Source organism: Dermacentor variabilis, chromosome 5 (genome assembly GCF_050947875.1).
Source record: "Dermacentor variabilis isolate Ectoservices chromosome 5, ASM5094787v1, whole genome shotgun sequence".
NCBI lineage: Eukaryota > Metazoa > Arthropoda > Arachnida > Ixodida > Ixodidae > Dermacentor > Dermacentor variabilis.
In genome coordinates this window covers 129255173-129280516 of record NC_134572.1, presented here as the reverse complement: position 1 = coordinate 129280516, position 25344 = coordinate 129255173, and the positions used below count along the sequence as shown (strand labels likewise).

At 47.1% G+C, this 25344-nt stretch overlaps 1 protein-coding gene across 1 annotated transcript in view; it reads left to right on the top strand.

Annotated features, from left to right (window-relative positions):
• The window catches only part of LOC142583153 (uncharacterized), a 249991-nt gene that overhangs the window by 147194 nt on the left and 77453 nt on the right, over window positions 1–25344 (top strand). Inside the window, exons 47-53 of the mRNA XM_075693498.1 lie at window positions 346–549; window positions 9526–9680; window positions 11119–11621; window positions 12059–14173; window positions 14552–14613; window positions 15152–15340; window positions 17227–17556. Coding sequence (XP_075549613.1) covers window positions 346–549; window positions 9526–9680; window positions 11119–11621; window positions 12059–14173; window positions 14552–14613; window positions 15152–15340; window positions 17227–17556 — 3558 coding nt within the window. The remainder of the gene's footprint in view (window positions 1–345; window positions 550–9525; window positions 9681–11118; window positions 11622–12058; window positions 14174–14551; window positions 14614–15151; window positions 15341–17226; window positions 17557–25344) is intronic.

The following is a 25344-nucleotide window of genomic DNA, read 5'->3' as shown; positions in this document are numbered from 1 at the left end:
GCAGCCAAATACCTCTGCAATAATGAGCATTTCACTCAGTTAAATAATTCATACAGACCAAATTATGAGAGCAAATGATCTGATTGTCTGAGTTTAATGAGGGTCAAACTAAGAAGGCTTTTTGTAATTTTTAATGTTGGCAATATTTTAGGTAGCACTCACTGTAAAAGCTAGCATTACAGCTGACATCTCGAGGTTTCTACATATATTCGGTCAACACCCTTGCTGATGACTAGATTTTTCTCGGTCGTGCTTTACAAAAGGTGAGCATTTATTAAACAGTACATTTGGAGTCTTACCTTAGGGCTAGTCTAAATGGCCATGCCATCGATGACATGATTCCAGGTGTCCACCGGTGCCGGGGGCGTGACCTGCGGCCCTCCACGCTCTCCCATGCCACCGCCCTCTTCCCCAATGGGAGGCCCTTCCCCATCCCCTCGGATGCAGCAGCCTCCAACGTCCCCTATGGCCTCTCCCCTCCACCAGATGTCACCACAGCTGCCTTCACCTCGCACCCCAAGGCCACCCACTGTCCACCCTGTGCCGCAGGTCAGTGACTCTGTCCCTCTTACCTTGCCTCTCTATGTTTCCTCTGTTGGGAAAGTGACACAAAACTATAGCGGTGGCTCAGTGGCTACAGCATTATGCTGCGGAGCATGGGATCACAAGTTTGATTCCCAGCCATCACTGCAGCATACAGTCGACTTCCTTTAGTTGACCTCGGCTGACCTGACTTTCTACTTAATTCTATTGCACTAGAATGTCTCGGTGGGAAACTGTACATTGCTATGAAAGGAAAGCTCATTTAGTTTGAATGCAAAAGCTTGCTGCTCCGGTTATTTTCACCCCCATTGACACTCCCTCATGCGCACAGCGGCTACTAGAAGCTTGGAAACACAAGAAATTCAAGAGACAGCACTACAGGCGACGACAGTGATGGCTGTAACCTGCCCTGCAGTGATGACAATGACTTGCATTGTGCCCAGGGCGTGTCTTTTAACAATTTCGTCTGCCCCAATGATTGTGTTAAAGTCTGTGGGCCATTAAGTGATGGCAACAGTATAGCTATTCTGACACAGTATTGAAGTACACTTAAATCTCGATATAATGAAGTCGGTAAAATTATCAGTTTGCTTCGTGATATTGAAATTTCGTTATATTGAAATCCAGTCTTTTATGCAAATAATTAGTCGCCGGTAGATTTTTTGGATTATTGGACAATGAGAAAAAAGCAAATTTGAATGAGAAACAAAAACATTTTGTCAAATTTGAGAGTTGGTGACGAAAAGCGCCGTTCCATGCCGTCGTGCAGCTACAGTGAAACCTCGTTACACCGTAGTTGGCCGGAGCTCGGAAAAAGTACGTACTAAACGGTAGTACAGTCGCCGACCGATTTTCCAGACTCCAAAAATTCGGACATGCCCGATTATTCGGTCAGCTTCGTGGCACCGCCAATCTCCCCATAGACCATAATGTATAACAACTGCCGAAAGTTCGGACACCTTGCACCCTCTCGTCTGATTTTTCGGACACTCCTTGAGCCAACTCGGTCGAGAGCACCATGCACCGACTCTGACTGGTGCATGGTTCGACGCGTGGTTCGACTTGCTGAACGCCATTTTTGTTTTGAACGGAGCTTCCTTGCTGCCCCACGAAGTGGCGCTACTGAAAATCCCCGCTTATCATCATCGTTTCTGCCTGGTTAGATAGAGTGGCTCTGCAGCAGTTTCGGTTTCAGCTTAGCAAGCCATGTCAAGACAATCCAGCAGCTGATTTGTTTCTTCGCGCAAGACGCTGCGAGCAGGCCGCGTTTTTCGTTTGTGCGACTGGTGTCGGCACGGTGGTGTTTGCTTTGTGTGCTGTGTCGAGGTTTCGGTGATCCAACGTGGCATACGTAAACATCGCGTCAAGGATATAATGGCGCCGACAGTGCCTGCGCAGACTGCGCTGGGGAATGCCGGCAAGCGGGCGCCTGGAGGCCTAAGGCTTGTCGCCTTCCGATGTGCTCCCTACTGACGCCGACAATGTTCTGCCGAGACCTGAGCAGTGGTTGCATTGCGATTCCGGACACCGTCTCATTTGACAGTTTCATAGGTGCTGACACTGCTGTATTGACGTGCGCAGAACTCGACGACGGCAAGATCATTCGTCAGGTTTCTGCTACACCGCCGGACGATGACTCCGAGTCGGAAGATGACGCACCATGTGCTACGCTGCCGTCGCTTGCGGAGCGTGTACAAGCAGTGACTGTGCTTTCAGCCGCTAATAGTGACCGTACGACCCTCTCAGAGATTCAGGCTTATCTGATTGCGCGTAAACGGAACAGCGTGCAACGGCGCATTCACGATTTCTTCCAAGCATACTGCCGAGCCCGAATAAGTGCGTGGAAATAAAGGATTTAATTTTTTTTTTTTTGATCTGCTTTTTCGGACACCTGTTTATTCGGACATTTTCGCACTCCCCGTGAGGTCCTAATAAACGGTCGGCGACTGTACTGTGTAACCGAAATAGCATGAGATTGCCCACTTACCTATCGAAAACAGAACTCAGACAGAGTGCAATGAAAGGGAAACAAAAACATGCAGTATTTATTCACTTCGTGCGACAAAAGTGTTATTTTCGTTTGATGCCACGGTGGCCTAGCACGATGACAGCGGCGTCAAACTTACTGAATCTGCGTTCCAGCTTCTCAGCCAACCACCTCCTCTCAGCAAACACTCGCACGGCAGATTCCTCGTTGGCGTTACGTACTCTCCGTGCACGCACGCAGTAGTGCTGCAGAAGTCCTGGGGCGCCTTTTTCATTGCCGGGTGGCAGAGTTCGGAATACTTTTCATTTGGAATATTTACGTTATCGCACCCCTGTTCTCGTCGCGACGACTGCATTCATGAGGCTGACGTAACGTGCAGCTTCTGCCACTGTCGGGCCTGAATCGCCCGTGCTGTCGCTTTTCGCGTCGTCCTCATCACTGTCGCTAGTCGACACTTCGGCAACAACACAGGCAACGATGGCGAAAAGTCGAACCTCGTAGCCGACACCTCTTCGCAATCGCAACAGCGCTGCCGAGCAACTTCTTCGCATTCCAAATGCCACACACTGTAGTCAACAGCAGATCCATGTTGCGGGCCAGTGCCGACTTCTTCGTGTCACGTTCGATGGCACGGACAATGTCTAACTTTTCTTCTATGCTGAGCACCCGGTGCCTTTTTTAACCGAGCTTCGGCATGACGTGAGTCCTCGCTTGCACGACGTCACAACGCCGTGACAACGCTCTCTGGCACGGCGTCGAAATGATGTTGATGTTGATGTGGCTTCACGTGCAAATGCACAGGGCGCTTGGAGGCCGTTGTGCCGATCTCTTGAGGCTTGTTGTTCTGCCGGGCCGCCCGATGGAGACTACGCACCGCCGTGTTTGCGCGACGAAAAGTGGAAACGCTACGCTTTAACCGATGCGTACACAATAAGCTGGTACGGTTTATGCGGATACGGAATACATTATGTTCAATGGCCGCTGAGTCAGGGAATTGGCTTTACTACTTTTAAACCGAAACTACTGTTTAAGCGGGTACGGTTTAACGAGGTTTTACTGTTATAGTGTTGCCCGTAGCGAGACCACGCTATCATGAAAAGAGACAGCAGCGGGGATCAAATGTTTCATCTGCCTCTCGCTTCAATGCATCTCCGAAACGTGAGATTATGTAGCCTCCAGTACTAAAGGTGCGGGAAGACAGCGCACATGAAGGCATGCCATCTTGGCATGCCCACTCTTTGCTCACCCCATAGATTACATTAAAACAGGGTGCAAGGGCGGTTTCAGAGGTAATCACACCACCACCCTTCTCCGCTCACCCTTGCACTCTTTCACTCGCATCGAAAGCATACAGCAGCCGTGGCACGATAGGATCTTTTTGCACTTGGACTATATACCGAACATGGCGCTGCTCCGCTTTGGTGGCCTCTCTTGGTCACAGGGCAAGCAATTTTAGAAGTGTGTTCACAAGCAGCCACTCAATAATTCAACCATTTGATCATCAGCATTCCCGGAAGTTTCCATTCGTTGTCTTGTTATTCCTTCATGGCAGCACTGAAATTTAGTTATATTGAAATTGTGTGTAAGCACGCTCTATTATATTTAGGTTCTAGATACATGGTGTTAGTGTATATGGACAAGAAGTTATAAAAAGCTAGATACTCTATTATATTGAGAATTTAGTTGTACAGTAGACTTCCGTTACTTCAACCTCGGATAATTCAATTTTTTGGTTAATAGATCCCGACCAATGGTCCCAGCCAGTGCCCATGCATTTCTATGGGCCCAAATCGCCATTATCTCAATCTCAAAGTTGGCCTTCGTCAAATAATTCGAATATGACTGGTCAGCTTCGCCGCAGTACAGCCGTGTTATGCGGTGAAGCATCCGCAAGTTATTGTGATGAAGCATCTCAAGAATGGAAAGGGGCCACTGTCATGGGACAGTGCGCATTCTTTAGTCATACAGGCATGTACACGCAGTACACACCTAGGTGCAGAACAAGCATACTGGCAGCCATTCAGAGCCATTTCTGACATTGCTGTGGCGATTTGTGCCCTCTTTTCACCTGCCATGGGTGCCTTGTACCTGAGACCATTAACATGGTCTAGTATGCATTCCTTAATTATACGCTTGAGCCGTGCACCGAAAAGTGGAGAAATACTATCTGTGTTTTGGGAAAGCTAGCGTAAAAGAAAACGGTAAGTTGAAAAAAAAAAAAGAAAGCTCGGAAAGCCGAGCAGACGTTGAAAGCCAACAAAAGAGCAGGGCTTTATCTAAAACTCTGAAGGCCTGCCACTAAACTTATTATGTGTCTTGGTGCTCGTACTGTGACCGGAGATGGCTTACGTGCATGTGTAAAATTAAAGAACATGTGCTGTGTCTTGCACCAGTAATATTTCTCCACTTTGTATGCTTCGCCGCGTAACACGACTGTATTGCGGCAAAGCTAATCTTAAGGCAAATACTGCCAAACAAATCAAGGGCGTGTTTTGAATTTTTCCCGCCATTTGTTTAATTCGACCCACCGAATAATTTGACCAGTTTTGTTGGTCCTGTCAGGATTGAATTAACCCTTTCCCTACCGAGTGTTCTGGTAAAAAATAATACAAAAATACCGATTTTTTTTTATTTGCCTATATGATTCTTTGTATTTTGAAACAACCAAAAGTATCCTTAAAAGGCACTTTGTTTGTAAGGTACATGCGAATTATTTTTCTGAAAGTATGGAGGGAGGGATTGGCTTCACTGCACTGCACAGCAGAGAGTGTCTGACTTTCTGTAGTCCTCGTTGCAAAAAAATCTCTCTTTGGAAATTCAGAAACAATACTGCAACAAGTGGGGCTCATACTTGTGGCAAGGGACGTCAGATCCCTAAGTTAGACACTTGGTGGGGTATATTTCAAGGCACAGAATAGTGCAAAACGCTACTCGCACCAGGTACGTATAGCGGTTGGTCCCGCGGAGAATGAAATCTGTTCATTTGTTAGAAACAATTCAAAATACCGCGCACAGTTCCCTTCCTCTCTCACAGGTACTTTTATGCCAGGCACAGCCGTGCAAACAAACCTTGGAAGTACCGGTGGGGGTTCTTTACATCTCTCAGCATCCACTGCTTACACATTGAGATGCTCTCGTCATCTATCCGACAACTCAGAGAAGATATGCTGCCCAGTATCATCGCTGCCACTCTCGGAGGAAAACCGAACTTCTTCGCTGTCCAAGTCCGAAAAAACTTCCACGAACAAACATTTTTTTCTTCTCTTTTTTAGACTGGAGCCTTTGACAGCACGCACACGCACAGACGAAGACGCTGTATTTAAATCCCCGTTCCCACATCGAAACGTTTCTTGACCAAATTGCAAGCTTTGAGTGCATTTTTGATATTTTACTGTGCCATCTGTTGAAGCCAAAAAGAACTAAACAAAATTTATCAGGGTAGCCTGACTGTGGCAGTGTACAAGTGCTTGTTTCAGCTCGTCTTCGGTGGGAGCAGAATAAACTGTGTGGACGGGCTCAGCTCATCTACAGTAGGGAAAGAGTTAATGGGAGTTGACTGTATGGAAATTCATTATAGTGAGGTTTAACTGTAGTCTGTTGATGATGACATACTGCTTCGTGTAATAAGATTTGCATCTGTTCATTCTGCCGCCGCTTCTTGACTCGACATGTGCTGCCTTGCATACGTCAAATTAAAGGGGTGTCAATTGTGCCAGACACCTCTTGTACCATGCTTTGGGTGCATGTTAAAAAGCCCTGTGTCATCAAAATCGGTGCTGAGCCCTTCTCTAATGCATTTCCCATAACCTACTCTACAGTTTGGGATGTTAAACCCCATAATTTAAAGTTAAATGTAACCATGAGTGCACCCCATATGTTAAGGGAGTTGTTTATTGGATGGCCAGATTAACCAGAACGTAAGACATAATATAGCCATACTTAAAGGGGTTGCCGTAAAGGGGTTCTGAATTAAACTTGGGCTTGATGAAAAAAAGATAATCTTCAGATAGCAAACACCGTTGTAAACATCTCAGCCAAAATTTGCAGTTTTGTGCATCGTGTAGAGCTCGCAAGCGGAGTGCGAAGTCACCTTTCTTTTCATAGACTCTCTTTTCAACAGAAGCCTTGTCCTCACTCATTTCTGGATGCTACATTTCATCATATAGCAGATTCCCTTACGTGGCTGCTATTGGCCGATAGCTGACATCAATCAAGGAGTGCTTGAATCAGTGCACTTCTTCCTAGTGTTATTGTGTATATTTATTGACACAGTTTAATATACGGGCAGAAGTAAACGAAAATCTGCATTTCGAAGTTCGATAGGAATTGCGTACTTCTGGAAGTACGACTGTCATACTATCACTGATTATTGTCTGCTAGCGCTCAGCTGTGCCTGCCTGCGTAGGAATGAAACTTTGGCCACACTGCTAATCGGTGTTGTAGACATTGGATCTCGCTAATTTCTATTAGTTTTGAACACTCAACTATCCTCAAACCCCACAAAACTTAAGGTCAGACAGGACATATGCCCGCTAGCGTGCGCTCACCCCTGGCTGCTCCTGGCTAGATACTTTGGCAGACTACGCTTTGTATTGAGCTACTGTGCAAAATGTGCAACTTGTGTGCAGCTATTATCCGTCGGTCAATCTGGTGCCGGACAAAGCTGGTCCGTACCAAATGGCATGGCCAGACTGGAGCGCATGAGCACAAGTGCTCACTCTCACCCTGTCATGCACATAGTTGGCCACTACAGTTGCACGTAGCTACGGCTGCAGTGTAGTGCAGCTACTGTGGCCGCCGAGTGGTGCCGTGACGAGTGCGCTCACTGCAGCTTGCTGCGGGCAACAGCATGCTCCAATTGCTATCTCTGGGTTATGGGACTTAAGGCTCGAGTGACAACACTTTGACAAACAGATTGTCCGCTTCTTGAGTTGCACACCTTCAACGTGTGTTGCCGTCATGGTCGAAGCTCGTTATGTCAGGAATCCTTTCAACGCGAGTACAGAGTGTTACATCCATCGCTTAGCCAATGTACTGGCTGCCAACATACTCGCACGAGGGAACATGAAGATGAAGTTTGTTCGACCCTCGGAAATTGTGTGATTGACATAGAGATAATTGTGAAAGGAATTGTGCTACTCAAAGCACTCGGTCTGAGAATATCTGTGAACGGCTATCTACCGTATTTACACGATTGTAAGTCGACCCCTTCTTTAAAATTTGAAAGTCTGAAGTTGGGGGGTCGACTTACAATCGAAACCAAAACATGGCCCCGCCAAAAAAAGCCATACCAACGAGAGCTACAACGTAGTTACAATTTTATGTTTGCTCTATGGCCCTACCCGTATCTTTTCGCTATCCCGCGTGTTTGTTCGCTTTTCGGAAGGGTTTTTCAACATTTTTGAGAGTCTTACAGTGCATGCAACACTCATGGGGGGGTGTCGATAGTTGTTAAAAGCGCCGCTGTTCCCATTTGCGGCGGCACCCTCAGAACGGCGGCGCTTGCGGGGAGTATCGGTAGTTCATGTAAGAGCAGACACCGCTCGCGGGTTTCTCTTTCTCTGTTTAAAGGCATTGGTATTGGTTTGACTAACTTCTTGACGCGCTCCTCTTCGGCTACGTGCTACTTCTACGCTTCCGCAGTCGTCATGAGTGCTGCAGGCCCACTAATCTTTCGGCACTCGTTCACAGCAGCGTTCAAGAGGGCTGCCATCCTTTACGCCGAAGAAACAAATCACTGCGCAGCGGGCCGCAATTTCGATGTTTCTAAACGGGTGGTGCGAGAGTGGCGACTGCAGCGGAGCAAAATTTTCACCTGTGTGACGGCAAGTGAGAAATTTCCCACGTGCCGAAGTTTGGACACTTTCCGGAGCTGTAGGCTAAGCTTGCGGCGTACGTCGCTGAAATGCATGATCGGTCCCTGCCAGTGAAGTGCGACGCGGTCATGAAATAAGCCCGGACCTCCGCCTTAATTTTAAGGTTCTGCTCCGCCGTGAGTACAACGAGTGGCTGGCGGCAGAAGACTGCGAAATTACGCCAACCTGACCTGTCAAAAGAGCCTCCCTGACGGCTGCGTGTGGTTGGGTGCATTTGGCGTGGGCTGCTGTTGTGCAAGATGTCCTGGTGCGGTCGTTTGCCAAATTTGAAATTTCGCTGGACCGCGACGCGCTGTGGAACCGCAGCAACGATGACGATGGCAGCACTAGTGAAGACGAGTGGTCCAATGACCATGTCAGCTACTAATAAATTTTCGTTATCGAATGCGCCCTCGGGTTCTTTTTTTTTTTTTTTTTTCCGGTCAAGCGATATGGGGGGGTCGACTTACATTCGAGTCGACTTACAATCGTGTAAATACGGTAGTAGGTACTTCGTAGCACAGAAAAGGGATGAGACACTGTGAACTCAACCGTAAGCTGAGGAAGAGTCTCCGAGTTTGGCACATCATAGGCATCAAAATCGGAATTAGTGGCGTCTATGTGAACATCGAAAATTTAAATTATGAACTGCGCTTTATGATGACGTTCAATAAGTGGAGCGCTGTGGGAATCACCCTGTTCCGCTGTAGCCTTTTCAGTGTAAAACTTTGAAGGAGGACCGGGACCACTGTGAAGGGGATCCCAGGCAATTTCTTGATTGCCAATAACTCCGCTTCTGCTAAATGCATTGAAGTACTTTTTGTGGCGAAGTATTTCTTAAATAGTCTGTTTTAACGTCAAATGCATTTCTTCAATAAATATGGTTCAGGACCTTTTTATTAAGGCAAGTCTTCGTTTACAGGCGAGTGAGTTCAGATGTCTGATTACCTTAAGCTTGTAAATCTTGTTACCAGTTTAGTCTTTCGTGCAGCATTGCCCCAGTAATTCTAGTTTCATCATTTACAGTGTGCCTAGTTGCCGTTTGTGATATCAGAGTGGTGCTTGGCTTTTCTTATTGCATATGCTTGATTGTTATCTCAACCAATTTTTTAACTTTTCTCTTACCGCTGGTTTTCTTAGGATGAGCCTGGCATCTTAGGAGATGGCTTCCAACTGCGAGAAGGCATTGAAAAAGGGCCTCAGCAGCAGCAACAGCAGCAGCAGCAGCATCAACAACAGATGATGTCAAGCATTGTGCAAGGACTACTGACACAACATTCGCCACTTCACGAAGGTACGGCATCATGTGGAACCAGATTTCTTTGTCTTTTCAAGTGCAAATTTTGTTTTTGCTCATGTAGTCGAACCACATTAAACTTGAACCCATTTATAACAAACTCAATAGTTCCGCGAAAAGTGGTTGTTATATCAATAGTTTGTTATATGTGGACCTGCCCTTAAAGACGCTCAAAAATTAACCATCATCATCATTTATTATTCCCTTAAGGGTCCCTTCGGGGACATTACATAAAGGGGACCGCACTGAAGCTGGTGTGAGCAGCTACAATTCGGCAGCATTTTGGTCTGAAAACCACACTTTCAGTCTCACTTCTGTTCCCGGTGCATTCCCGTGCCTAGCTGCACATTTCTGTTAGAAATGACCATCTAAGGAATGAAATGCGGCATCGTATAGCTGTTTCAAAACGGCGCCCGGTTATGATCACCTGTAATTTTGAAACTGCAAGCGCTGCCGCCATTTTTTATTAGAGGGTTTGTGATACATTTTACTACCAGCAGGTCATGGCCGTATTCTGCATAAGAGATTGACGCATTCTAGTTGGCAGGAAGCATAAACTTTAGAAATTAGTGCGGCATGCCGCCATTCTACAAAAGTCTCGGACGTTGTGGTCTCGGCCTTATGACTGCGCCTTAGCCACACAGGATCCGTAAAATTACGTTATCTATGTTGCTTCGGGTGAAAGAAATGCATTCGTCGAAAGGTAGACTGTCACCATGAATCGTTATCGGCAATCAGCAATGCGTAAATGAAGTGTCGCTGAACCGTGATCTCCTGATAACGGCGCAGTAACGAACGACCCTTTGCAACATTGTGTGGCGGCAGTGCACCGACTTGGGCAGCGTGAATATCAACAGCAACGACAGGAACGCAATGTCCTGGAAAAGAACAGAAAAATGCATACTTCTGCACCCGCTTGCATGCTACGCGCCTTTGCTGCATTGCCAGCCGTGCCCGCCTCTCTCACGTCTCCCTTCCACCCCTTCAAAGTATCAGTCGACTGTGCCAACAAATTTGACAATTGCCTGCGAGGGTGGCCGTCGGCATTGTCAGCTCATGTTACGGAGAGAGGGAGAAAGGTGGGAGAGAGGCAAGTGTGGCGGCTCATTGTTTCCTTTTTTTTTTCCAATGTATTGAAAAGGCATGTGCTGCTATTGTACAGGTCTATATAGTATCCTAGAGTTGCATGGGTTGTGCTGCCATCTTGGCCTGTAACGATAGCATCGCCTCAATTTTATGTGCATTAAAATGAAGCTAACATGCTCAGTAATTTATGAACATGTCTGTGCAGTAATCTTTAATAAGGAAGCAGCCATAATAGCATGCATTACAGTATTACAGTCAGTCTATTTTCCTGTATGTATTGACAGACCATGATGGCAGCACCACAATGGCTCTGCAACATAGTCTACAGCTTGTGTGTTGTTTTACTGTGCAGATCTTGAAGACTTCCAACAGCACCAGCAGTCGCAGCAGCACCACCAGCAACAACACATGCAGCAGCAGCGGCACCTGCAACAGCAGCAGCAGCTGCAACAACAGCAGCAGCAGCTGCAACAACAACAGCAGCAGCTGCAGCAGCAACAACAGCAGCAGCAGCAGCATCAACAGCAGCATCAGCAGCAGCAGCAGCAACAAATGCAACAGCAACAACAGATACAGCAGCAGCAACAACAACAGATGCAGCAACAGATGCAACAGCAGCAGCAGCAACAGCAGGAACAACAAATGCAGCAGCATCAACAACAAATGCAGCAGCAGCAGCAGATGCTGATAAAGCGAGAGGATGGCTCCACAGGCCCTCCAGTCAGTCATGGTGTGCGCATGGTCCCCCACATGGGAGCCAGGCCTCCTTTCCAACAGCACGAGGGCCAGCATGTTGTGCTGCATCCACGCTTTCCAGGAAACCCGCCGATACCTCGCTACCTCAGCCGCCAAGGTACGGAGCCATGCTTGGAATGGTGGGGTCAGTTTCTGCATTTTGACAATTTTCTCAGTGATGTGCCAAGGCTCTGTTATTTACTATGCAGGGCTGTGAATTCATGCAAAATAGCTCAACTCACCCTTGCTTATGCAGTACGCATGGGGATGCAATTTTTTCTTCACCATTTCTCTTTGCATCTTTTTCTTTGCTGCGAGAATAAGCATGCACTTGGGCGTCATGTAATTAGCCTTGTGTATTATTGACAGTGGCAAATAAGGGGATTGCTTGAAGTTCAGCTGTGCTTAGCTTTTGCTGACAAGGTTTTAGCTCATTGTTTTTAACAAGCATTTAATTGAGCAGAAGACACATGGCGCTCTTTCATGCGCCATGTGTTTCGTGGCATGTGCACCAGTTCTGTTAAGGTGGATCACAAATGGTATGGTCTTGCGTAGGTGGGGATCCAGTTAGCCAGCATCCGCCAGGCCATCCTTACCTGCAGCGTACTGGAGGCGTTCATCCCATGATGAGGCCTCCACCTCCATACCCAGATCACCTCCGAAAGCCGCCACCTTCACCGGCCATTTCACCAAGCCATGGTAGCATGCAGCCTGAAAGCAGTGGGAGTCCAGACCCATCACGCACTCCACCGTCACTCTCGCGTCCCAGCTCACAGCCAGCCCTTCAGTCTCCAGACCCACGATCGTCACCCATGGAGCGCCATTTCTCACCTGGGACACCATCAAGCTCCTCCAGCCTGCCTCAGCGCTCCCCAGCAGTGCCAGCACCTGGACCAGAGGATGGGAGAGGTGATGGTGAACGCTCCGTTGAAAGCCTGTCTGACTTGCTGTCACGAGTCTCCAAGACTCCCTCTGAGTCCCCGAGCCCCCGAACAGATGAAGGGCGTCCTTCCATCGGTGAACCGTCGCCGGGGAGAGGCTGTGTCTCACAGGACAACAGTGGACAGACGCCACCATTGTCCAAGCAGGAGAGCATCCTGCAGTACCTCCGAGCTGGTTCTGTCGGCAGCCCAGCCAGCAACTCTAATTCATCTCGTGGAAGTGTCGACAGTTTTGGTGGAATGACTGGAGCTCAGCCAATGTCCAGTGCTCCGGACACAACACCACGGGCGTCCGAAAGCCCACAGTATGTGGCCACATCCGTTTACCAGGGCGTGGTGGCATCACCTGTTGGGAGCCCCGTCTCATCAACATTCAGTACTCAGGGACAAGCGATGACACTGACGGACACCTTTGCTTCAGACAGTAGCGATGGCAGTTCATCGATGCAGGTTCGTACACAAATGGTACGTGTAAGCCAAGGTATGATGGGCCTGCCTACCTCGTCGGCAAGCTTTACACGAAACACTGCAATGCAGCAGCAGCAGCAGCTGCAGCAGCCACGAATGCAGTACATACAGCAGCTACGGCAACAACAGCAACAGCAGATACAGCAACAACAGCAGCAGATACAGCAACAACAGCAACAACAGCAACAGCAGCATCAGCAGCATCAACAGCAGCAGCAGCAACAGCAGCAACAACAGCAGCAGCAGCAGCAGCAACAGCAGCAACAACAGCAGCAGCAGCAGCAGCACATGATGCTTCAGCAAAGCCAATATGTACCTCAACAAGGCATGCTAGTTCGACGCATTGTGCAGGGCCCACGGCCTGGGGTGCCTGGTTCCTTTGCAGATAACCAGTTTGCTGCACGTGCACAGATGTTCAGGGGTGCTGCCCCAGGTAACAATGCAGTGCGCACATTCGCAGTGCGGCCAGGTGCCGGTGGGAATAACAACGCGGGCAATAGCGGTGGAGGTTTGCCAGGCGGAAGCCCTCACACGGTGGGAGGCGGTCGGGGCCCAACACCCGCAAGCCCTCCCAAGAATTCATCGTCATCAGGAGATGAAGGAGACGGAGGCACTTCATCCTCAACACCATCTCTGCTGCACCGTGCAGGAGAAAGTGGAAGCAGCTCGTTTGGAGGCAGCACATTCCACGTGGGACCATCCTCAACTCTGACATCGTATGAAGCTGAGCAGTTGGCTACCAGCGTTTTTGTGTCGCTCGACTACCCTTCCTCGACCATCACGAGCCCTGACGGCTGTGTGTCCTCGGAAGTCTTACTCAGCCTGGGTGATGGCTCTCCTGATGTGGCAGCCCTGGCAGCGTCCGAGGACGAAGACGCCTCAGTGGAACAGTCGCGAGTTGCCCTTGTGGTGGTTGGCGAAGAAGGAGAGGAGGATGGGACCGAAGATCACGGCATTGCCCAACAGGAGGAGCCCCTGGACGTTGCCGTCGTCGTGGAGACGGTAGGGACTCTACCGACTCCCGAGTGCGAGGCCAGAGAGGACGGTTCTAGCCCCAGTGGCTCTGAAGGGGGCATTGAAATGGCTCTCTCGGGCTGTGGTGATCTGCACCATCGCAGCACACCTGCGGGCGACCACAACTATTCCAACCTGCCTCCGGAAGGCGCAGACAACGAACTCGCCAAGAAAGTTTCTGACGAGACGCACTTCTTTGACCACATGAACATGGGGATGGATGTCAAGCTAGAAGACCATATACTCAGTGAGTGGAATGCTTTTTGATGGGTCTTGCTTTTCGTATGTGTTCTGTTATCTAAGGGCACATTCTTTTTCTATGCTCTGCTGATTTGTTGGCAAGTGGTTATAGCAACAGGGTGAATTTTTCCCTTTTCTTGTTAAGCTCTGCATTCCATATATAGCTGCTTTTCGAATTATGCATCTCAGCCTTTTAAATTAACAGTTGACTTCAGTAGAGTTAACACTGTCTTAGCACAGTGCACAATTAAGTACTCCAGAGTGCATTAAATGACCATATCTTCTTCATAACTTATTTTGGTTCCCTCATTTGTAGGGATAATGTGCAGTGCAAAATCTAATGAAGTATTATTTCATTTTCATTTTTCTTGCCTCTTGCTTTCAGGAATATCAGATGAAAAACCCTGCATTGAAAAAATAATGAACGAAAGGACTACACCACCACAGGTTAGTCAAGTTAAGATACGTTTGTGCTTCAATTTGCGATGGCTAAAGTTAAAGGGAGTGTGTGCTAGTACTCAAATAAGCAAATCGAATGTGAATGCTCTAATAATTCCATTCGTATATCTAACAACTGCAATTCAGTGAAAGACCCAAGAGGTGCCTTGCTGTATGAAGCCTTTCCATGGCACACACTTGTTGTCATTAGATTAGGCTTTGCTGGGTAGAGGGTGGGAGGGGGTGGTTCTGAACATTGTCAAATTTGCCACGTCTCTTGGCTCACAAGGTGGCTACGTGTGCCCTGCGCAACTGATTTGCTGGCCACTTCATCATTGTAGTTTATCTTTCCAATTTGGCTGCAATCGTTAGTGTACATTTTAATTTTGTTGAAAGGTATGCCAGGTAAAATTCTTTGTTATTGGCCAAGAAATTAGTTTTTTTGCCGAATATTGTAAAGCTTTGTCAGAGACCTTATGTTTAATTCCACTTAAGTAGTGAAAACAGCCAGAGCATTCACATTTCCTTTATTTTATTTCTTATGCAGGTGGTGAAAACGCCATCTCCACCCCTAGCACCAGTCTCCACCAGTGCCATGTCCTTCCCAGCATCAGTGACGCATACATTAAATTTCACTTTGCGACAGACAGGGATGCCTCAAACAGTGCGGCTGCCTCACGATGAAGGGCAGCTTGTGGTGCTTCCTGCCAAGACAGTGGTGCCGGTAGTACCTCAGGTGAGTGGACAGGGAGGGCTGCCCTTACGCCTTGTCATTTGCCAGTAAAGGACAGCTTACACTGGTGGCTATCAGTAGAAGGCACCCGCTGACTTTGTGAAGGCAACCACTTCTGCGTTCACTGATACCAAGTTGTAAAGCCTTTCTGTCAAAAGTGAGCAGACATGTTATGTCTCACTTGTTATTTTTCTTTTTTTGCAGTAAACGAAGGTTCAAGACCTCTAAACTCTATAATATATACTGACGAGCTTCGAAGCATGAACCATCTTTGGTTATGGTATCCAAGAATCGGACACATCATGACGTACTATTATCTCACTCCATTGCTGCGATAGCTGCTGCTTCCCCATGCGAGCTCACCCAGAAGAAACATGCATCTTACTTTTTTAAAATTTTGTTATAGTCTTCACACCCAGCCCTATTGCGCTGTCAGGAAATTTTGCTTTGTGTTGTATCACATCGCAATAATGTTGGATGACACGAGGTCTGACACATTAAGACCTACTTTACCATAAAGTTAAAATATCTTGTATTTTGCAACTTTTGTGCTTAAGTTTCATCCTTTTAGTGCGGGAAGTGTTTGGTTGTTTCTCCTAGTTCGAAAACTTGTGTCAGGACTCCTTTAAAGGAATCCTGAACCACCTTTTGGGCTTGTTTAAGAGACAGTCTGGAGATAGCGTATGCTGCTGTGAAAATTTCTGCCAAATTTCGCAGTTGTATGGGTTTCAAACGAATCATGAAATCACCTATCTCTCAAGTGCTGTCTTTTCAACAAAAACCAGCTCTTCACTATTTCCAGGCTACTTAATATAGCAGATTCCCATATGGGGCTGCTATTGGCCAATAACTAATATCAGTCGTGTTTGCATCAGTATGCTTCATTCTGCTGTTACTGTGTACTCTATATTTATTGACGTTTCATAAACAGGCTCAAGTAAGCGAAAATCTGCTTTCGAATTTCTGTAAGAAGTACCTGCTTCTGGATGAACCCCACTGTGATCTGTTCACGCTTGGCCGTGACTGGCGGCATAGGGATTAAACTTTGGCCACCCTGCTTATCAGTGGCGTAGCCGTCGGGTTTCGGTAATTTCGACTAGTTTTGACACTCGACTTGTCTTGAACCGCTTGAAACTTAAGGTCAGACCACACGCACGCTTGCCAGTGCGCTCACTCCTTGTTGCCCCTGGTTAGATGCCTTGGCAGACTTCGGTTTATATTGAGCTGTTGATAGCGTTTCAAAATGTGCAAGTTGGATGTTGCTTTTATCCTGTCGGTCAAGCTGGTGCAGGACAAAGCTATGCAGTGCACCCATGTCGCATGGCCAGACTGGAGCACCGAATGCAAATTTGCACTCGGGCCCTGTTGTGCTCCAAGAAAACCTTGTGCATACGCACTACAATTGCATGTAACTGCGTTCTGCCACGTAGCCCAGATACAAGGCACTGTGACGAGTCCACTTGCTGAGCACGCTGCGGCTCGCTGAGGACAACCGCATTTGGCACATCGTAGACGTCATATTCGGATGCAGTGGCGTCTACGTGAACGTCCAAAATTTAAATTTAACTGCTTGCCATGGTGATGTTCCATAGGCCTGTTCTGGGCATGCCACGCTTCGCCGTAGCCTTTGCAATGCAAGGCATTGAAGAAAGAACAGGAGCACAGCAAATAGGATTGTGTGCGACGTTGATCGCCAATAACTCCGCTTCTTCTAAAGACATTGAAGCACTCTTTGCGGCAAAGTATTTCTGAAATAGACTACGTGAACTTCAAATGCATTTCTCGACTTTGATAAAAAGTGGTTCAGTGCCCCTTTAAGAAGTTTGCTCGCTTTTTCGCGAAAGTTAGCAGTGCCACCCACAACAATCACCGTGTTTGTCTCTGTGCAGCTGTCACCATCTCCCCCATTGGTCAGCTGTGAGCCCTTGACTGTGAAGACAGAGCCAATGCCTCCCGTGGGTGCTACCACACCCCCTCTGGTGCTTCGCATGCATCCAGTGCCCCCAACTCCGCCACCTTCGGTTAGCAGTGCCGTGTGCGCTACTCACAGCGCACCCCTACGCTGGTCTCGAAGCTCAGAAGTGGTGGCTGTCAAGGAGGAGGTGTTGACTGTGGTGCCCCCTTCCATGCCACCTACCCCACCACCACCCCCGGCTGTTGTGATAAAGCAGGAAGCACGTGCGACACCTTCGCCTTGCCTTGTTCCTTGCCAAAAGCAGGTGAGACATTGGTGCTCATGCAATGCTAAGATTCCTCCCTTTCAGCTTGAATTGTGCTGGCTGTTGCTTCATGCTGCTGGCTTGAAAATGCAGTCAAGAGTTCAACGAAAATTCATATTATCAGTTAACATATTGGAAAAAGACTTCTGGTCCCTGACCAAGTAAAAAGTTATTTCATGTTTCACAACCCATATGGCTTCCCTATTTGCAATGCTGTAGACATAAGATCATCATCAGTTCGAATACCCAGCATGTGATATAATGATTGCTGTTAAACTTGGGGCAAGATGTCATTCCTCCGGTGCACGGTGTCATGTGTTGGCAGTGTCAGTAAAGGTTATGCCACGGGATGCGTAAAAACATCACGGGATGTTCTGTGTACACTGATGACCTTATGTCTAATACATTGTGACCAAGGGACCTGTATCGATTCCGAGATGTTTAACTATTATTGACTTGGTCAGCAACCAGAAGCCTTTGTCTTTTTCATAGCTTGAATGCACCAGGTTGTGACACGAACGTTTGCTTATTACATTTAGGCATTAAATGAGCACTGTAGCAGAAGGCTAAACACATACCATATTTTTGTGCGTACAACCTGCACCAAACATTTTTAGAAATTAACAGTTCAGTCAGGGCACAGGTTATATGTGAATTTCACCTTGAGGTGTGGCTTCATGGTGATGAGCCAGGCACTGCTGTAAAGCCAGACACAAAGGCAAAGTTCCCCACCATTCAATGTTTCATTATCTCCTAGGGAACCCCCACCCTTCCCCACCTCTGCATGTTGAAGCTCTCTTCTCCCCTCCATCATGGTCGCCCATTTTCCTGCATTTTATGGGTCACCATTTTGTGTTTAGTAGTTAGCAAATAATGCACACAGTGCCGGCGAATTGTAACTACAAACACAATGAGCTGTGCTGAACAGCAGCATCGCCGAACAGTGGAGGGCAGAGGAACAGAGCTACTGGCCGAATATACAACGGAAAAGTTGTTCACCCGCAAATGTAAAAATTTTGTAAAGATTTGAGCGTTGTCATATGCACTTATTTTGATGAGTGATACGCACAAATTTTTTGTTTTAATGCAAAAGCATTACCATACTTACTTGTGTAATGAACGCACTTGTGTAATGAACACACCGACAGATTAGCCGCGAAAAATGTGATTTTTTTCCTCGCATAAGGAACACACCCCTAACTTTGCTACTGTGCAGTCCCACGATTGAACAACCATGCTATAGTTTTTCAGAGAGACTACAATCTTTGACTCTCGCACATGTGTTTAAAGCAAGCACACTTCATGCTTAATGCATACTTTCTGCCAGTGCCAGCACAAAGGCACCTTGCAGATTCGAGAGGGGAAAAAACGCAACTGGCTCTCTGCAGCATACGCAGTTTGCATACTTTAAGCTGATGTAATAGAAGAGCGCGTGCAGGATGCGCGACTGGGCACGGCGCACGGGAGAGTCAAAGTGGGGAAGGGGCAGCCGGCATTTGTTTGGTATAGTGGGCATAGTGCCGAATTGACGCGTCTGTGGCTCGCTTTTTTGCCTGCCTTGGGTTTTGATGTGTACGATGGGCCTTAAGTCGAGTTACGTGCCTGCTGTGGGACATAGAATATGTCTGCTCCCAAAATGGAAACTCTGATCAGACACCGATAAACTTTGACATGCCGATGAGCAGGACGGTCGAGGAAAGAGATGCACACAATGTGCTTGTCAAGACAGGTGCGCGCTTCAATGTGATGCTTGTGATAATTGCAGATGGCTGAAAGCGACTGTGAAGACGAACTGGGGCGTTATCGGAGATCGCTGTTTAGAGAGCGCATTCAGTTTCGCCAATTGGCCTAGTCCGCACCGACTTCGCGCGACTGACGCGTTGGTTCTTTATTCTATGGTGAAACCACGATGTGGATGAAGCGGCCAGCAACCTAAACTGCAGGTCTGGTGGTTCCAATGTGGAGTGAAGTCACTGTTTGCAAATGGTACACATTTATTTTTGCTGCAGAGATAAGTCATCTTATGCATGTTCTAAATCATTACTGTCTTACTTTTCAACTTTTGCTGTTTCAAAAATGCGTCCATGAAATTTATCTCGCAAAATGAATGCACCCCTCAACTTTGCTTTGGTATATTGGGAAAAAAAAGTGTGTTCATTACACGGGTAAATACAGTATATGGCTCATGAAGTAGAAAATATGGCAGCATGGCCAGAAATGGTACAAAAAGTCACGTGGTCACAGAGACATGCTTGTGCCACTGCTTGTGCGTTCGTTGTCGTCTTCTTCCACATCCGGCTCCGATGCCGCTGATAATTCCAGCGTTTTCATACTGTCCCTCCCTCTGCGAAGGCGCTGATGGCACTGGCCTACCGCCAGTCGCTCTGGTGATTTTGGTAAGTTCGGCAAGTTATGTCGTGTGCTCCAATGCACGAACATTCGGCGGAGATGGTACAAAGTTTATGCGTGGCTCTGCTATTGCAAACACTAGAGACCAGTGGAACAGCAGGAAGGCCAGTAAAGTAGTGCCAAACCGCATACTTACTTATGCGTGGCTCTGCTATCACAAACACCAGATACTAGCGGAACTCGGGGATGTTAAGGCTTCAGAAAAATCCATGCTGTCTCCCTCTGTGGGGGGTTTCGGTTGAGACGACGCGCCATTTTGAGGCGCCCACCGCAACAGAAGTTATTTGTTGATATGCCATATGCATCAGTGTCGTGTGCCAGACGCTGCACCAACGTGATGTGGCAGCAACCGCCGCACCTTAGTTCTCATGCCGTATACCTGGTAGCTTCTTGAAATCCGCCGAAGCGAACGCGCAGGTTCTTATTGGAGGGCAATGACGTCAAACCACCTGTGTCCCCGCCACGCCACTCCTTCACCCTCGCTAGGCTCCACCCACCCTCTCCGTGTCGCTATGCTGCATGATGCTATTTTTATACTCTGCTTTCACTTTGTCTCACCTCTCTCTCCCCCAGTTTGGCGAATTTTTTTCATGCGCACGATGCTATTTGTATACTCTGCGAACGTCAAGAGAAACCCAGCGCAGTTCTAACAGCTCCATTGTAAAAAGTCACGTGGTCATAGATGCAGACTGTGCCATTGGCAGGTCCAAATATAGTGTTGCATGTCGGGGTGCTGCCAGTTGGTGTGGTTATTTCAGAGAGTTCTGTCATGCGCTCCGATGGACAAGGGTTTGACTTTGGCTTCTCAGTCAGTAGCTGCACCCCGCTCCTTTGGACGACCATGTAAGTACGCGAACGAGGCTGAGGCACGTGATGTGAAAAATGATGCAAGGCAATGTGTAAACTATACCATTATGCCTAGTAAAACGAGTCATTATGCGAAAGCCGTCGCAATGCTTTTGCATTCATCCATGTAGGTATACTTAAGTGCCCTTGTTTTCTTTCCAGGCTGTTGTAATGGGGGTTGAAAATTACTCAAGGTTGCTTGTTATATGCAGAAAAACATGGTACATGGTATTCTGCTGGTTGGCAAACTGGCTGCATTGTGTGCTGATGTAGTGGTCATGCTGCTTCTGTAATAATAGTATAGGCCAGCATGGCAGTCTTTAATAATTTTTTTTTTCTTTCAGTCAGTTGAAGTTGTCGACTGTAAGTACAGGTGGGAGCAATATGAGAAAGAACACTAAATTCGTTTTAAGTAGCAATGTAGATCTGAAACTGACAGGTATGCAGTAAGTAGCTTTGTTGTCAGACTGTAATCTTATTGAACATGTTTATGTGGGGTTTGTGTGTGTTGAGCCACTATGACCTTTTGTCTCTTGAAAGTCATTCAGGTGTTCCCTTTCATATTGCTAAGAGCGGTATCTTATAATTACCTTGCTGAGTCTGAGGTCGTGAATTCGATCCCATTTCAATGCGCTGAATTTTGGGGGTGGTGAAATGCAAAAATGCTTGTGGTGCTTAGATTTAGGTGCAGGTTAACACTTTCCTGTCCGCGCCTATATCCATCTCTAGCCCCCTATCGATGGTTGCAAATGCATAGTCTGCTGCTTTTCGAGCACTCTTGGATAGCTAGCTTCATCTAGTGGTTCCTAAGAAACTATTTGCTCAGTTTTGCTTTGCTGTTTCCTTTTACCACTGCGCGGGGATTTTTAAAGTGTCTCCAGAGTAGGAGCATGGTCAGTGCAATGAGTGCTCGTACCGTATTTACACGATTGTAAGTCGACTCGAATGTAAGTCGACCCCCCCATATCGCTTGACCGGGGAAAAAAAAAAAGAAAGAGAGCATACCCGAGGGCGCATCCGATAGCGAAAATTTATTAGTAGCTGACATGGTCACTGGACTACTCGTCTTCACTAGTGCTGCCAACGTCATCGTTGCTGCGGTCCCACAGCGCGTCGTGGTCCAGCGAAATTTCAAATTTGGTAAACGACCGCACCAGGACATCTTGCAGAACAGCAGCCCACGCCAAATGCACCCAACCACACGCAGCCATCAGGGAGGCTCTTTTGACAGGTCAGGTTGGCGTAATTTCGCAGTCTTCTGCCGCCAGCCACTCGTACTCACGGCGGAGCAGAACCTTAAAATTAAGGCGGAGGTCCGGGCTTATTTCATGATCACGTCGCACTTCACTGGCAGGGACCGATCACGCATTTCAGCGACGTACGCCGCAAGCTTAGCCTACAACTCCAGAAAGTGTCCATACTTCGGCATGTGGGAAATTTCTCACTTGCCATCACACAGGTGAAAATTCGCTTCGCTGCAGTCGCCACTCTTGCACCACCCGTTTAGAAACATCGAAATTGCGGCCCGCTGCGCAGTGATTTGTTTCTTCGGCATAAAGGATGGCAGCCCTCTTGAACGCTGCTGTGAACGAGTGCCAAACGATGAGTGCCGAGTGGAGCACTCATGACGACTGGGGAAGCATAGAAGTAGCACGTAGCCGGCAGTCAAGTGGAACGCGTCAAACCAATACCAATGCCTTTAAACAGAGAAAGAGAAACTCGCGAGCGGTGTCTGCTCGTCCACGAACTACCGATACTCCCCGCAAGCACCGCCGTTCTGAAGGTGCCGCCGCAAATGAGAACAGCGGCGCTTCCATCAACTATCGACACTCCCCCATGAGTGTTGCATGCACTGTGAGACTCTCAAAAATGTTTAAAAACCCTTCCGAAAAGCGAACAAACACGCGCGATAGCGAAAAGATACGGGTAGGGCCATAGAGCAAACATAAAATTGTAACTACGTTGTAGCTCCAGTTGGTATCGCTTTTTTTGGCGGGGTCATGTTTTGGTTTCGATTGTAAGTCGACCCCCCAACTTCAGACTTTCAAATTTAAAAAAAGGGGTCGACTTACAGTCGTGTAAATACGGTAGTTCCCAAGATGGCATTGACTCCGCACATCACTCATCAATGAAACATCGCATTTCTACCAATTCTCGTGCTTTTGCATGCTAGTTTTTGGATGTTGGGAGCAGCACTGGCACAGAAGGCAACTTCGGTTCGTCAGATTTCAGTGGTGGGTTTCACTTTGTAACACGTACAGAAGCTCTGCCTCTGTAGCTTTAGTTTTAATAGTTAATAGGGTCCGGGCCTGAGCTAGTTGGTATGACACCTTCGTGGTGAAGCAGCACTACAAGGACAAAGACAAAAGAAAAACACAACAACGCACACTCGTCTTTGTGTTCTTCTCTTGTCGGTGTTTTTCTGGTGCTGTTTCACCATGAAGGTATAGTGTGAGGTTTGTTTGCTTGCTTTCTCTTCAATGACTAAAGAGGTTGTGTTGCAAAAAATTATTGTGCTGCTTTGCATATATCTTGTGACAAGGACGGTGATTGCTTGTGAGTACCTTATAATGCTCTGAACAGCATGATGGACAAGAATAAGGGACTCCGAAGGGCTTTATCTTTTGTTAGTCACAACCATGTGAGGAAACGAGCAGTGAAGCCACAGAAAGTTGAGGGGAAGTTAAATGTTTTGTTTAGCTGAAATGAAAAAATAATAAAGTAAAAGGAAATGAAAGTGGATGAAAGGATAACCTTCTGCATGTGGTAGCCGAGCCCACATCTTCATCATCCTTTATATACTGCTTTACCAATCAAACTTGCTGCTTAGGTACTTGTGTATGTGTACAAGATTAGCCTTCAGATTAGCACTGTGATTACGCCACTTGTGACCGAGGTGGTGCATGGGGAAAATCATTTACATGTTGCCATTGCTCTTGGTTGCCATTGTGCAATATTTTTTGCAAGGTTAATTTATACCAGTGCATATGGGACTGGGTGTGGTGTACAGTATACTTATCCTGACTGTGTGATCTATTCAGCCATTTTCTGTCTGGGCATGCAAACAAGGCACTCATAAGAAACCTAAAGCCATAATGGAGTTCCTTGGTACTTTTGGCGAGACCACTTAATAGTTTGCCTCATCTGTACTTTTAAATTATTCTCTGGAAGCATGTGGAGTGGGAATACAGGTGGAGTAAAGAAATACTGCAGCGTTGTCACAACTGGGTGCGGCTGCGTTTGGTCAAGCCCACCATAGATTTGTGGAGTAGTCTTCTTCTACTTGCTGATTCGTATATTCAAGCTTTTTTACATGCTGTTGCAAGGAACTGGGCAGGTCAACCAAAATGAAAGCCTAGTTCGTCCTAAGGAAAAAAACAAGAACAAAAATTTACGTTAAGGGCCTGCATATATATACATGTATATATATATATATATATACATACCGTATTTACTCGCTTAATGAACGCACCTTTCTATTCCCCAAAATTTGCGTAGAGTTGTGGGGGGCTTTTTTTTTTATGCGGGATAAAATTTGTAGTTGATTTTCCTTTCAGGGGCCACATTTAAAGAATAGGAGACGCACGATACAATATGGCATCCGATGCCTCAGGAATGCCAGCCAGGTCTGACGTGTCTAACACTGTATCTGACGCCAGATTGCATCCGATCTAGTGCTACGACACGCAAAATGCCTTGGATCCGGCTGTCGTTCCTCTACATCTATAGAATGTCGCTGGTTATTGAATGCATCTAGCAAACTGTAGCTCTACCCATGACCGGTCTGGAGCACGCATCTGGTGAGACATCAGTCGTGCATTCCAGAGAGGCCGTGCTCCAGTGCCTGACGTGTGTTACTGCGATGTACCTTCAGAAGTTGGTGACTGCCATCGCTATTGGCGCTGCAAAATGCATTAGATAGAGAGGCGCGATTGTGGCACTCAAAGAAAGTTCTAGTACACTTCAACCATTTGTTGCATGCCGGGCGTCTGATACAGCTCTACAGGACAGCAAAACGCCTTTGATCCAGCTGCTGTTCCAGCTCGTCGAATGCAATATCGGAAGCGGAATCAGACCGTGTGTCTCCTACTTTCACTGCATGCCACGTGCCCGATCTGGTGCAACGAAATGAGTTGCAATATTTGTGGGGAAACCTCAAACTTACTGATGCACTTCAATTGTTATGTACATTTTTTTTTTGCACATAAACCATGTGCTTACAAAAAATTGCATGATATTTACAGTGGAACCCCTATTATACCACTTTCTCGGGACCGTGAAAAATCGTCGTAAAATGTGGGCGTCGTAAAATCCGAACATAAATTATGCCTATAAAAATACTACTTATTTCGCGCGATGGATTTGTGAGAAACTTCCATGTAAACTACTAACATACCCTGCAGGGCTTGAAAACCCAAATTACCAAGAAAGTAAATGCGATAAGAATTAATACTGCAATACGGGTACCAATCATGCTTTTTTTTTATCGCTTTACGGCACTCCACTGCCCACTGCCGCGATTCGCGCCAGAGG